General features: G+C 40.1%; 1 protein-coding gene across 2 annotated transcripts in view; it reads right to left on the bottom strand.

Moving 5' to 3' along the window:
* CERS6 (ceramide synthase 6) overlaps positions 1 to 14,436 on the bottom strand; it is a 277,950-nt gene that overhangs the window by 27,120 nt on the left and 236,394 nt on the right. For both annotated transcript variants that reach the window (XM_010971414.3, XM_010971415.3), the window contains exon 8: positions 13,394 to 13,500. In XM_010971414.3, the coding sequence (XP_010969716.1) occupies positions 13,394 to 13,500 (107 nt within the window). The remainder of the gene's footprint in view (positions 1 to 13,393; positions 13,501 to 14,436) is intronic.

Below are 14,436 nucleotides of genomic sequence, written 5' to 3'. Positions count from 1 at the left end.
AAGAAGATATAAAACCTGGATCCCTTCCTTTTACCTGGTCCATCCTGGGAATCTCAGCTTCTACAGGTTGACTCCCATGGCCAGTCATATCAATAGGGCCTCTAATAACCCCCTTGGCTGGAGGCTGACCGTTAGCAATGTTAGAAATCCCTTCCTCATTTGCTCAGCCCTTACTCATTTGCTTTCCTTTCTTGGTTCTATTCCCAGGTTATACAGACTGGATCTAGAAAGCCAGAGAAACACTATATCCCCTTTACATCCTGAGCACAGGAGGTCATCCTATTCAAAGGAACACTGCCACCAAGAAAAAGCCATTTAAAGTTAATCCACTTAAAAAGGAGTGTAAATTTCATAGAAGAGTGAATAAAAGGGTTAATCAAGACTTTATTTTGAGAAATGAAATAAAATTCATGAAAATGAATTTATTTATCTTCCAGTTAATCAAATTTAGGTTAGAATTGCAATTATGTTCTAATTCTTAGAGCAAACTAAAAAATGAATGAAGCCGTGTTTGGGAGGGTTACATAATTTTCTTCAAAACTGAATGGTAGTAAGTAGGTGACAATTTTCGAGAAGACGTAAGAACACTTGAGGGCTTTAACATTTTGCCAAGGGTCTCTCAATCCTTTGTAGTTTATACCGTTCCTGTTTGAACTACCTATCCTGTCACCAACCTTGTTGATTTCCCTTTTTTCAAGTGTTAAATAAGGTTTGCCAACTCCTTTGGCCATGGCTGAGGTGTGTTCTGAGCAGAGATCCAACATCACTTTCATCGACTTCATGAAATCTTGCATATTGTACATCATATACAATTTCTCACCTGGCAAGTAACGTGCATTGCTCTGATGCTCCTCTTTCTTCTCACTGGACTGCTGAGGGAGGCACTAGTGGCCCGAGAGAGGAATATTTGAGAGGGCACTGATCTTTTCAGTGGTTAATTCATTACTAAATCGTTTCTTGTAATGATGAACTTTTCTTCCTTCTATATAACCCCTTAACTGTTGGAAGCCAGTTAACAAAATCCCAGGTAGATGGGACCTTTGGTACTTAACTTCAATTAGTCCTTAACAATGACATTCTTTCAGATCTGTGATATGAAACTGGAAAAATTTTACCAATAAGGAATATGAGGCCTAGAGATACTGAGTCATCCCAAGGTCAGTGGCAGAGCCAAGGATAAGGCCAAAGTTAGCCTAGTCCATGGCTTTATTCCTCAGACCACACTGCCTTATTGATTCCCTGTGCAGAATGAATTACAGGAGAGAACACTAGGAAAGAAAACAAGAGAGATTTCTATTTTTGACCATGATAAAAACTAACTGGGGCCCTGAGCAAAGTCACAACTTTTCCAGGTTCCAATTTTCTCTTAGATCTTGTACAACAGGATGTAGTTCTGGTGACTGGTTTGGGGCCCCAAGGACACAAGGAGGGTTTTGCTCCTACCCATTCAGTGAGCAGAGACACCAGTTTGGGCAGTCACCACAGTACATGAACTGAATCTTTGGTATTAAGTGGTCAAGGTCCCTATGAAGTGACTGCAGTTCCCTGACCACTGGCTCAAAGGGCAAGGAGTTCATGTTATTGTTCTGTTACCATTCCCTGGGACCTCTCACCCCAATCCCAATGCAATTCCCACATCTTGTCAGGTATAACCATGGTCTTGTGAAAAAGAAACAACGGACCATCAGACAGAAACCTTTCTATCACGTGTACAACCCCCTCCAGTCCAGTCTCTCATTCTTTCCTTTTCCCTTGCCTCATGCTTCACAAGGACAAGTCTCCTACTTTTAGAAGGCTGCCTTTCCACCTAGCTGTTAATCCTCTGGGACCCTGCTTGCTCAGTTTTCTCTTGTTCTTCCATCATCAGTATCATCCTTCTCTTCCTTTACACTGACTCGAGGAATCGTGGGGGCCTGAGACATCATCTAACTGGAACCAACACTGGATGACTGACTCCCTTCCCTCACTTCTCTGGAAAGCCAGAGTCTCTGCTTTAATTCACCAGTACCTCACCAACACCTCCAAGCACTCTTTCTCCTTTCTTTTTAAAAGGAAGCACAGAGGTCCAGCATTCTATGACAATTCTTATTTGATACTGAATTCAATCTAATGGTTATCTTATTGCTTCCCTTCTCCATGCTGCAAACTGTTACAACACATCATCTACGCCCATTATTTCTTCTCGCCCACCACCCCCTTGTCCTCTGCACAGAATCCCTTGCAGGGATCACTCTATAAAAATTTCTCACTGGAAGGTCACCAAACCACTTGTAACTGTGAAATCATAGAATCTAGACATTTTAGAGCTGGAAGACATCTTTGATATTTACTCTAATTCTCCCATTTTACAGACGAAGAAGAGCACATGCACAATTTCACATGATCAGTGGTCTCATCTGTCTTGGTTTCCCTCGCAGTATTTGATACTGTACGCTCTTTCCTTTTTCCAAGCAATGTAGGTTGAAATATATAAAATCTTGGCAACCTGACTTTTTTTTTTCCTGATCAGTTCAAACAGAAGGCCTGAAACTTTCCTGAGGATAGACTACATTAGACACAAAGACAAGATGACTATGCACGTGTGTTTGCTTCAAGTCCAGATTCTTGGGTGCGATCCCGTCACCCCTTACCTACCCCTCTACTAATCACCATGTTTCAATTTACTTTCAAGCTGTTTTCATAATCATCAGAGGCTTCTGTTTTTGCTAGAAGAGCTCAATATAAATGTACTCAGTCTCCCTCCTGTGGAGTTGAGCTGCTTTATACCTAGGAAAATATAACTACATATTGCTCTTCTACTATAAATGAAGATATTCATTAGGTTAAAGGATGACTCTAGTAAGTAACATACTTTATTATCAAACATTTTTCTCCCTTCTCTGAAAGGAAAGTGCATCATTCTTCACTGCCAAGAAGCCCTCAGATGTAGAAATAGTAAGGAGAAGCAGGTCATCCCTACCCACAAGAACAGGGACAGAGTGTTAATTTGGAGAAGAAAAACTAACTTATCTTCACTATTTGCTTGGGTGAAAACAGTCTGGATCTGTTCTCAAGTGGTATGGAAATCTACTGGGTATTATTCAAGGTTCTCAAGATAATGGTCCAGGGAAATATATCCTGAGGATGGTTAGAAAGGATGCTGTGCATGTTTTAGACATGTTTGTAGCATCAAGACTCTGCAGGCATAAAAGGTGCCAGCAAAATACAGTTTTAATGGAACTGTTAAGTTTTCATGTAAATGCAATGGAATTGCCTTATCTGTAATCTCTAGGCCATTAAGCCCAATTTATGTGGAAAATACATCATTCAATTTTATTCCTTTTATTCCCTTTGCAGCAGGCAGCAATCGATAGTCTTGCTGCTTTTTAACTACAAAAAAGAAAAGCCCCATGAACTCACAGAAGCGGCTGGTGTGATATTTATTTGATGTCGATAAGAGCAAGGCAAAGTTTCACTATACAATACATATATATAAATATCTATACAATATCTCACATAAAGATGTTTATATATGATAAATAATATATATATAGTTTTAAAATATATAAATAAGACATACATGATAAATATAAAGTATATATATATCAAATATCTGTATATTTTTATCTATATCTACCTCACATATACACAACGGAGCATCACTTTATTTCACCTTTTTCTGAGAAAAAGCAGGCCAGAAGATAAAAATAAGCAATGATCTTAGCTGTGCATGCAGTTATTTTCAGAATAAGGTAATCTTTCATCATCATCCCCAAACCTTTGAAGGATGAGTAGAAATCAAGTTAAAGAGAGAACAGTCATAAGTCAGTGTGTCTGGGGTGGGCCACCCAAAGTCCAGTCCCTGACACTCTATGTATGAAAGAGGGCTTGTCCCAAACACTAGCTGCCAGGGTAGCACTTTGGGTGGGCAAATTATGAAGGGAATTAGGGTGTGTGAACTCAAGAGGGAATTTAAGTAAGCATGACTCTGGCATCCAGAATAGTTCTCCCGATTTTGGGAGAAAGAAAATAAAAAGAATGATACTCTGTTATGCTGAAATAAGTAAACAAACTACCCGCCTGGGGAGAAAACCTTTATGAAAGTGAATTCTGAGTTAAGACCTAGAGTAAATCACAGAGATCTACTATGCAACCAATCTGCACACTTACAGCGTATTGAGTATTGCGAACTGGGCGTACAAGGAGGAGGGTGACACATGGTCCCAGCCCTGTTGGAACTCACTCCCGAGTGGACAAGGGTGACAAGGAAGTGAATGATTAGCAAAAAACAGCACTTCAGGGAAACAACAGGCGATCGCTACTGACAGCATGGGGACTCAAACATCTAACTATATTTTTGAGGCGGGTGACAGGGACACACTCTGAAATACATGCAAGCCGATGGCTAGGAAGAGGAAAGGGGCAGGGTCAAGCTCCACGAACAACTCACTACTGCTCTGTTTCTTCTGTACTTCATCACGACAACCTATTTTGTGAAGCCCCTGACTTATTTCTGGTAGATACTGTAGACTTAATATACATATAGGAAAGGGTTTTGACCCTCTGTAATAAAATGCTGACTTTGCAAATTGTGCTCCTAACATACTGTAATGCTCTGGAAAGAGAAGTAATTTAAGAGACTTGTACACAAAGAAAAATTCCTTCAGGGCTCCAAGCTAGCCCCTGACTTGACTGAATGGGATGTGTTCACATGGTGCTTTAATAACAACTTGAAGGATTCACTGCTGCATCAAGGTGTTTGCCCTCCAGCAGCAAACGAGAGACAGAACACCCTTATACGTCCATGCGATAAGATCAAGGAAAATGTGGTGGGCTAAAATCTTGACCAATGGAAATACTCTAGTTAACTAATGATAACCTGAAATTTTTCCTTATTTGAACACATTTATTATTAGTCAGAAGGCATAATAAAAAGCCACTGAACATATTTTTCCTATGATTTGATGTTGTATAATCATATACTGCTTCAGGTTAACACCCGTACGGCTAACTATGACTACAGAGCACAGGTGAGAAGACAGGAGACTAGGCTGGAACACAGGTGGCCTGGGGCACTGCCTGGAGGCTAGTTTGGGAAATCATCCCAAATATTTCCGTATTTGATTAGCATACATTACTGGGCAATAAGATTACAGTTAATAGACTATTCTATTTCAGTAAATACATTTTATTATACTTACATTCCAATTCAAAAGACAACCTAAAAATGTTAAGTAATTAAAACAGTACTCCTTTATCTCTCAGCATTTAAAAAAATTTGGCATTGTTTCAGTCTGGCTATTTTTATACACCATGAAGTAGAATGTCTTCAGAATCACTTCTTCAGACATGTCTTAATAAATATTTCAATGAGTGCTTCATACTACATTTCTTCAAACTACTGAATCCATAACTCAAAGATCACAATGCAATGAATTAGCAACTGACAAATCAAATTAAATATGTATATCCTGATAACTCTATTTAAAGGCATTGGCTGGGACTGTGTGGGATGCAAAGTAGTCTAAGACACTCGTGTCTGGGAAAATTAGGTACGTGCTTCTATGCTGTCCGTTCAAAAAAAGGAATTAAGACAGTTAAATTGGGTTAGTGCAAGCTGCTCTGAGAGATGACGAGTTTGCTATGAATTTGAGGTTGGGTACCTGATGTAAGTCCCCGTAGTGCCAGGAAGAGTTGTCCAGGGTGCTAGGGCAAAATGAATGACAATGTTAGGATGGTGTCCTGTGTGTTCTTGCTCACTTTCTTTGGCGGTCCCATGGATAGAGGAAAGATGCTCTATTTTTTTCTGTCTGTCCCCTTGGACAGTTGCTCCCTTCCTCTGCTGCTCTCGAACCTCTGGACAACTTCCTCTCTTCATGCTTCACTAATCAGGAGCCACGACACCACAAGTACTCCCCACGCCCACGACCAGGCTCCTGGCCAGTATATCTATATCTACATGTGCATCTACATGTTTTATGGTTTTCCTTATATATCTTTAACGCTTGTATTTCCAGCTCTTTGACATTCAGCATTCTAAACTAAACTTTTTTATTACCTGCTGTGGACAAAGGCAGTAGTTATTAAACAACTGCAAATTCTGTATCTATAAATTCTGTCCGAGCAAAATGATTCCGGGACTGGAATGCCCCTTGTTTTTAAAAGCTACTGAGTCACTGCTATCTTTGTCTTATTTGATTGGCTTATTTTGTGTCAGAAGGGAAGATGCACTGTGGGCTGCTAAGTTGCAGTCATGATTGCGACAAACTAGATGGGAAATTCTAAAAATTCATTTACTCATTTAACAAACATTTATTGATAGTTCTGCAGTGTTGGATGCTCCTGGGCTCATGACCTAATCAATATTTATGTCCCCAATACCCACTCTATGCCTGACACATAGAAGGCTCAGAGTGAAGTGTACTGAATAGATCTGTAAAAAATAAATGGCCCCAGGGAGGTGGGAGAGCACGTGCTTAGCATGCAGGAGGGCCTGGGTTCACTCCCCAGTGCCTCCATTTAAAAACAAGAAAGAAATGCCTCCCTGTCTATGAAGAACTTTAAAAGGTTTTGCTCCCTGCCCTAAAGACATAAAAGTTAAATAATAATACACGATAAGATACAGCCCCACAAGGAACAGGATGACTCCAGAGATGCTGGTAATAGTGTGGTTCTGTCCTTGGCTACACAGCCATCCCAGAGGGGACAGTCAGAGACATGGATGAAGTTCTGAAAATGAAAGGACACAGCTGGGGTGGCCTCCACTGACAGTGCCACAGAGCCCTGCATGCTCGGATTGTGCAGGGAGGGTTTCCGGGATGGCTCAGGTACTGGTCCAGGGCTGTGAAGTAGGCAATGGGCAGTCACAAGCTGGGCCAAGGCTGAGCTCAGGACTGTTGATAAGGGGCTAAGCACGTACAGAGTGGCGAGTTGACAGAGGCGGCCCAGGGACCAGTGAGGAAGGCAGGGCACCACAGTGAAGGTAGCTGGAGGAGAGGACCAGCCTAGTACACAACTGCACTTTATGGTAACATAAGCAGACGGTAATGATGTAGGTTCTTCATCTACTATAGAATTTTCCATAAAGCATCACTCTCAAGTAAGTGAGACCCATGACCAAATATACAATTTTCAAATTTTTGGTCCTGGCAATAGACTTTATTATGATACACAGATATTTTTAAAACAGATGAAATGGCCATACTGAATTTTTTCCCTAGATGGTAATGTAAACACATTTTATAATACTTTGAGTAAACAATCTTTCTGTTTTTGTTTTTTAATCCTTCCCTGGCAAAGGAATCTCTGCAGTGACTGGGAGGGAGGAAGGGAGGGAACACTTAAGACATTAATTCTGTGTAGAGAGCGTTACTAGGTTACCACATTTTTTTGTTGCCTTCAATCACAAAAGGAAAAAGCTTATTTAATTGACAGCATAGTCTGCCTCCCCTACACCCACATACAATATTAAGAATACCTGCGTGTTTTTTGCCTAAGGTAGACAATACTTCTAGAAAACTCAAAGGCTGAACACATTTAATACATCACTCCCCACACTGCCTTATTTTCACTCACCAGACTAATACTTAATGGCCTAGCCCAAGAGTTGGCAAACTTGTTCTGTAAAGAACCAGCTGGTAAATATTTTAGGATTAGTGGGCCATATACTCTGCTCCACATGCTCAAGCCACTGTAGCAGAAGGCAGCCAAGGACAGTGTGTAACAGATGCGCATGGCTGTGTTCCAGTAAAACTTTATTTATAAAAATAGTCAATGGGTTGATTTGTCTTAAAGGCCAGAGCTTGTTGATTCCCAGTCTAGTCCTTCAATCTTGAAATTATATTAAAATTGTTATCTTTACATGAAAAGAAACAAAACATCTCAACACATTCTTTCTATCCAACTTAAGCCCTCTTAGGAAGGTATTAACAGATATTAGTACATGTAAATATTATTAAAAACATGCAAAAAGTGCCTAACAGCCAAAGGACTTTAGGCTTCATCCTGTATCTTTCAAATACATTTAACACAGACCAGCACCAAGGAAAACTGCAGAGAAAATCTGTCAGGAGATTCTAGGAAAAAAACAAAAAAAACCAGCTTGTCCAAATTTGTGAACTCCAAGACTAGTCTTACCAGACATTCAGAAAAGCACGTAAGTCATAATACTTTGGTAAAATACGTTTTGAAAAATAAACCAGAGAAGACGATATGCTCATATATCTAGATGAATTTCAAATCTTATTATGGAAAATAGTGAAAAAAAAAATGATCTAGGCTCATCTATAACATTTTTTTTTAATTGCAGAGACTTTCAGAGAGTACAAACCAGTAAATGATTCCCCTACTTCACAGGACAGAGATCCACAGAAGCCATATGCCTCTGTCTGAACAGCAGTAGACCACTGAAGGTACGCATTTGACTCTAACGTTCCTGTAGCCAGGGGGCTGGCATTTGGTGGGACATGAATGGGGATGTGGAAAGGCATCGTTAGGCCATAAGAAGAGGTCCTGGCAATTGTGATATGTCCATTCTTGGCTGGACAATGACTTGTGACTCTGTAACTTGCGGAAAAGAAGTAGCCTAACATACACTTGCATTTTATGAAATTCTGTTGAGATTCATCTAACAGTAATGCTTACTTCTCCTGGCTCAGGATAGGTATGGCCACTTAGGATATGAGGAAACAAGGCAACCCAGTGTATGTCCAATATTACACACTCACTGAGTACTGAGAACAGAAGTGACTAAAACAAGGTATTTTAGGTCTCATAATTGGAGAGAGCATTTAAGAATTTTATTTCAAAATATCTATGGTATGGTTCCTTAATCTAGACTAGTTGGAGGTTGCAAAATGTAATAAACATTTCTGACCATTTGGCCATAGGGGAATTTCCATTTCTGTCAGTAATGTAGCATCTTTTTTTAATGCTTAAGAGTTATAAATTTCTTTACAGTTATTGAACACTGCTATAAACAATATTTCATTTGATCCTTAACATTTCCTGGCAAGGCAGGTGAAACGATTACTACTGGTGATTCTGAGAAGCTATTCACCTGGTCTTCCAGCACACAGTGAGGAGAACCATGACTCAAAGCAAGCAGTCTTTGTACTGCCTGCACCTTTCCTTTCAGGACCCTTGTGGATTTGCCTTTTCTGGTACCAGATTCTAATGGATGGCCAAACGATGGTGATGCTTACAATGTAGTGTCTTGGCTGGGGCAGAATAATAGGGATCATCATTCTAACGATTCTTTTTTAATGTAACAACTACCAAAAATGGATCTCATCAAAAGCTTTATGGCCTAATCCTTAAATAATATAGTACTGTGTGGTAGGAAGAACAAGTGGAACCTGGTAAGTACTTGCTGAATTGAACTGATGTCAGGAGACCAGAGTCCACAGAGCCTGGGTGAATCATTGACTAAATGAATCTGTCTTCCCTGTATAGCACAGGCGAAACTGCCCCTATCTGCTTCACAGTGAGTTAAGGAGCTCAACTAAGAAAACATAACGTGAGACTATTTAGAATGGAAAGGTACCTAATCTACTCCACAAATATTTACTGAGCAGCCACTGTGAGCAAGGCATTGCGATGGATGCTATAATGAGACTGAGCACAATCTATTCTATGCCAACTGAAACAGAAGCTTCATAAAATATGGCAAATTGTTAGGAGCTTCAGGGATGACACCCGAATGCAGCTGAGGAAAGACAGATGCAGATCAATGAACATGCTAACAGCTTACAACGATGAATAGGCTTACTCTCAAAAAGGAGCAAATCACTGACTATCCAACTACAACGTAAAGGCTAAAATAATACAACGCTGAGTAGATGCAGTAACATGAGACACATACCCAATTTCAATGATTTAGTATGCAATAAGAGAATGCAAATATCTCAGTAATTTTTGATATTCACTGCATGTTAAAAGCATAGTATTTTGGATGATACTGAGTTAAAATAAAACATGTTATTTAAATGGATGTTGCCGTTTTTCTTTTTCCTTTTCTAATATGGCTACTAGGAAATTTTAAATTATTGTGCAGCATGAATTATATTTCTATTGGACAGTGCTGTTCTAGAAGAATGTATTGTGGCCAAAAGAGAAGCCTGTGCAGAGCGTGGTTCCGAAAAGGCTAATCATGACATGTGCCACCTGGACCAAAGACACAACAGAAAAGGAGCCAAGTGTTATCAAACCCACAAGTTACACAAATTCTGATCGCTCACGTGGGAACACAACACCATAGTCAGGAGGAACCTGGAAGGTATTGCTGGTGGTTTCGAAGTAAATGGGCTGAAAACTAACAGAAGTAGAGGGCACAGGAATCATTTTGTTTCTTCTTTCAGCTGAAGCACGAATATTTAAAGGAGGAACAAGTCTATGAAACGCTTGTTAGAACTGAGGTCCGACTACCTCCAGCACCTCCCCTCCAGGTGCCAGTGACCATCTCCCACACACATCCTCACTCTACCGAGAACAGGGCTTTTGTCAGCTGGTGGAGCTCCGTAGCACACGCAACCACACTAGTTAATACTGACAATCCATTTATAATATTTATCTCCAGTAAATGTTCAAAAAATTTATTCTAGGCACACACAATCATCAACCAGAATACTGAAGGGACCTGCAGAGATCCAGCTGCAAGTACCCCAAGGGAGGCCTGTGTCCATGGGAAATCTCAGCACCCAGCCCAGTAGGGGTTGGAAACAGCAAGTGTCCGATAAATATTCATTAAATGCATCAAAAGTGGTGGTATGTTGGAAGGTAGAAGTTCACACTTAGATAATACAGTGCAGACAGAGGCGAGCTTCATCAGAAGAAATGCAGCTCTAAGTAAAGCTTTTCGTTAGTGCTCTTGTATTTTATGTCAGCCAGTCCACATTTGGAACATCACGACAAGAGGAGGTCGCAGGGACAAACAAAGGAGAACAACAAGCAGGAATCACGGAAGGGATTAGAGATGCTTTCTGAAGAGGAAGCCGACAGAGGATATATGAGAAATCTTCACGTTCCTAAGAGTTTCCAGCTAGAAGGGGCAGGGTACACCTGGTTTTCCGAAGCATTTTTCTGAGGTGGGGAGGGATTCACGGATCTTTCTGAGACCCTGACAGAACCACAGGCCCTCAGCCCAGGAAAAAAATTTATACACGTATGTTTTACAAACAGTTTCAGGGGATTCTAAACCAGATTAAGGACCCTTAGCTTAAAAGTTATAAGGATCCAGGTTTCTGTTTCATATAAACAAAATTATCTCTCCCTCGACCTCTAAAGGAATACCCCTGATCAGGAGATTGAGAGAAGAATTCCTAAGCTGGGCAGAGGGGGTGGGAGCACAGTCTAGAGCCAGTTCTGTGGGGCCCCTCCCACTTCTAGGGTTCCCTAATCTAAAAGGAATTTTGGAATAATTTCACAGTATTAAGGCAAATACTTATATTTGTTACTGTCATTCACCTTACTATTTTAAATACTAGCAATGCCCACCGCACTCTAGTCATTGAAACAGGATCAAAACAAAGATCATCCCAGCACAAACATAATGTATGAGACACATCTGACGAGGATTTCATTCACTCAGCGCACAACTACAACGGCAGCATGTATGTATAAATTACTTCTTGTCTTAGAAGCAGTAAAATATTTCTCTCCACAAGTTGCTTTTTGAAAAATCTGGCTGCACTAAGGGACATAGGAGCAGAAGCCCTCAGCATCTGCAACAGCAGCTCTTGTTTTATTATTTGGTACAAGGATTCCTCTAAGCAGCTCACTCATGTCATCATCACAGGGCATACTTAGGAGTTATCTCATTAGTAGCAATGCGTGATTTCTCTGTTGATTTATGTTCTAGGTAACTCATTGCTGTCTAAACCCGAAGATCTTTTATACACTCACTAGAGGGGAGGAGGAGGGGTGCATCTCAATTTCAATTCTGCCCTTAAAAGGAAGTAAGCAAATCAAAATCCTGGATAGATTTGCTTACTTCTTCAAAACTTGGGTTCTCAGAAACCCTAGTCAGGAAAAGCTTTCTATTATTCTTCTGAGGAAAGTTTCCTGGATTTTGCTTGGCTTTCTTCTATTTAAATTCCTACCATCAGTTCTACGAATAACCTTGAAAGAGCCCCAGTTCTGAAGTAATTATAGACGCATTATATTCAAAATGACTGCAATGTTTCCTACCTACAATCACATAAAACTTTAATGAGGTTTTATAAATGCCTGTTGCCAACACACAGTGCTGCTTTTGGGAAACGTTTTTTCATAATAAATAAATGTCCAAAAGGGCTGCAAGCCTCAAGGCTGTGTGTGTGTGTGTGTGTGTGTGTGTGTGTGTGTGTGTGTGTGTGTGTGTGTGTGTGTGTGTGTGTGTGTGTGTGTGTGTGTGTGTGTGTGTGTGTGTGTGTGTGTGTGTGTGTGTGTGTGTGTGTGTGTGTGTACGATTAGTTTATAGCGCCCCAACTTTTATTTTTGTTATTTTCTATTGGACTGAAAAGCAAAGTACTATTGCAGCCCTTCATTTCCCCCACTTTCTCCAATTTCCATTGCTGTAATTTGCTATTCAAATCAATTGCTCAAAATAGAAAAAAAAAAATCTGCCATCAGTGATGGACCTTAAGTGATACGGAGGGATCATTTTTTTTCCTGGAAGTAGTAGCCTTTCATAAAAAAGAATGGCAGTGGACCTATTTTCTATAGACAGGATTATCAAATTCCATCAAAACCTGTCAGACCTTTTCCTTAGCTCTCAACCAAAGAAAAGACATCCAGACATGAAAGGGCCATAGAGAATTTCAAGGATTACTTTTGAGTTATACCTTCCATTTGCTCTAGCTATAAATGCAGCTGATAAGGGGAATTACATAGGACGGTGGCTCTCAAAGTTTAGTGTGTCTTAGAATCATCGGGAAGGCATATCAAAGCCCAGACTGCCAGACCCCACCTCCAGAGTGTGTGATTCAACGGTCCGGGATGGCGGGGGGCCCAACAAGTTGTATTTCTATCAAGTTCAGAGGTGATGCTGTTGCTTCTGGTCCAGGGACAATCCTTGGTGGGCCCCTGGTACTGGAAGATGTCTGATATCTAACTGGTCACGACACTATATTTGCTTTCTTAATTAAAACTTTCATGGCTAATGTTTCCAGGTCATACTCTAGATCGGAGCCTAAAATGGCAGACAGCTTCCTGCGGCTTAAGACCCTTCGGAAGCCACCTCTTTCTCTAACAATCCTGTGGGAAATATTAGTAAAGAGTGCAACCCTCTTCAGGAAGAAGAAATCAATCTATTTCTTGAGTACTTCCCTTGTTTTTTTTAAAACTTCTAAGTGCTCTGGAGTGAAATTCAACTGGAAAATGGTTCATAAGGCCTATCTGGACGGGGTGGCTCTATCAAAAAGATTGGTGTACTCACCAGAGAGGAAATATGCCCAGTCGTGTGGTGATAAAAACCATGGCAAACATAACAAACAGGAGATCACAAAGTTTCTGAAACTTGGCGTAATTTGCCATTTTGGCAGCCTATGAAAGGAAAAGGAATGTGTCATATTAGTTTAGTTAAACAAAAAGCTTCTTTCAATATGCATGAGTCTCCTTTAAGATATAACCTACCAGATACACAGAACTGCCTGCTACTTTGAAATGTCATGCATCAGGCATCTTATTTATAAATTACACTTAGGTCGAGTGAAATGTGGTATGAGCCATAAGTCAAACTACTGACTGTCACAGATTTAATATAATATTCAGCAACTTGAAACATTCAATTATATGGTTAATTTCAGGAAAACAGAAAAATAAGAAATCCTTGCATTCAGGAGGATATTAGCTAGCCAAAGACACCGAAACAGGGATTTGGCCTAACAGGTCAAAATAGAAAGTGCTGGATAATCCTGTAAACCTTTAATGAGCCCTAAACACTAAGGCCATAGACATTATACAGAATATAGAGAGAGCTTTTCTGCATTTTTTCCTCTTTTCTACTTAGAATTATAGATCTTCCTTAAACAGGCTTAAGGACAGTTTCTTGGCTGATTCTCACAAACTTAGAAATGAAGAATGTGTCAAGATCATGTCCTCTCAACGAATCTACTTAGGTATAATTTTCAAAGTTACATTAATGGGTCATTTTCTAGATGAAAGTCACTAATGTGCAGAATGGCTGTGAGAAGTACAATGATAATTTATGATCGTGATTTCAGTGACCAGTTTTTACCTTCTAAATTAGTCTAGGGGGAGAAATCATATCCCTTTCCCTACCATCTACTTTTTAGAGATGGTTCTAAGAACAGGTGATGCTGAAAACAAAATTGGGCTTGGTCACCTCCTTCTACGTTTTCACAGGTAATTCACAGTACCCACACACAGGGTTATAAATTGAAGACGACTTTTAAATTCAATACATTGTTTTCTACTTCTTGTAAAGTTAAATTGGCTAAGTCAAACTTGAAAGGACTG

This window comes from Camelus bactrianus, chromosome 5 (assembly GCF_048773025.1).
Source record: "Camelus bactrianus isolate YW-2024 breed Bactrian camel chromosome 5, ASM4877302v1, whole genome shotgun sequence".
In the NCBI taxonomy this organism is placed as follows: Eukaryota; Metazoa; Chordata; class Mammalia; order Artiodactyla; family Camelidae; genus Camelus; species Camelus bactrianus.
The sequence above is the reverse complement of the archived record's forward strand: the minus strand, read 5'-3'. Positions and strand labels throughout refer to the sequence as shown.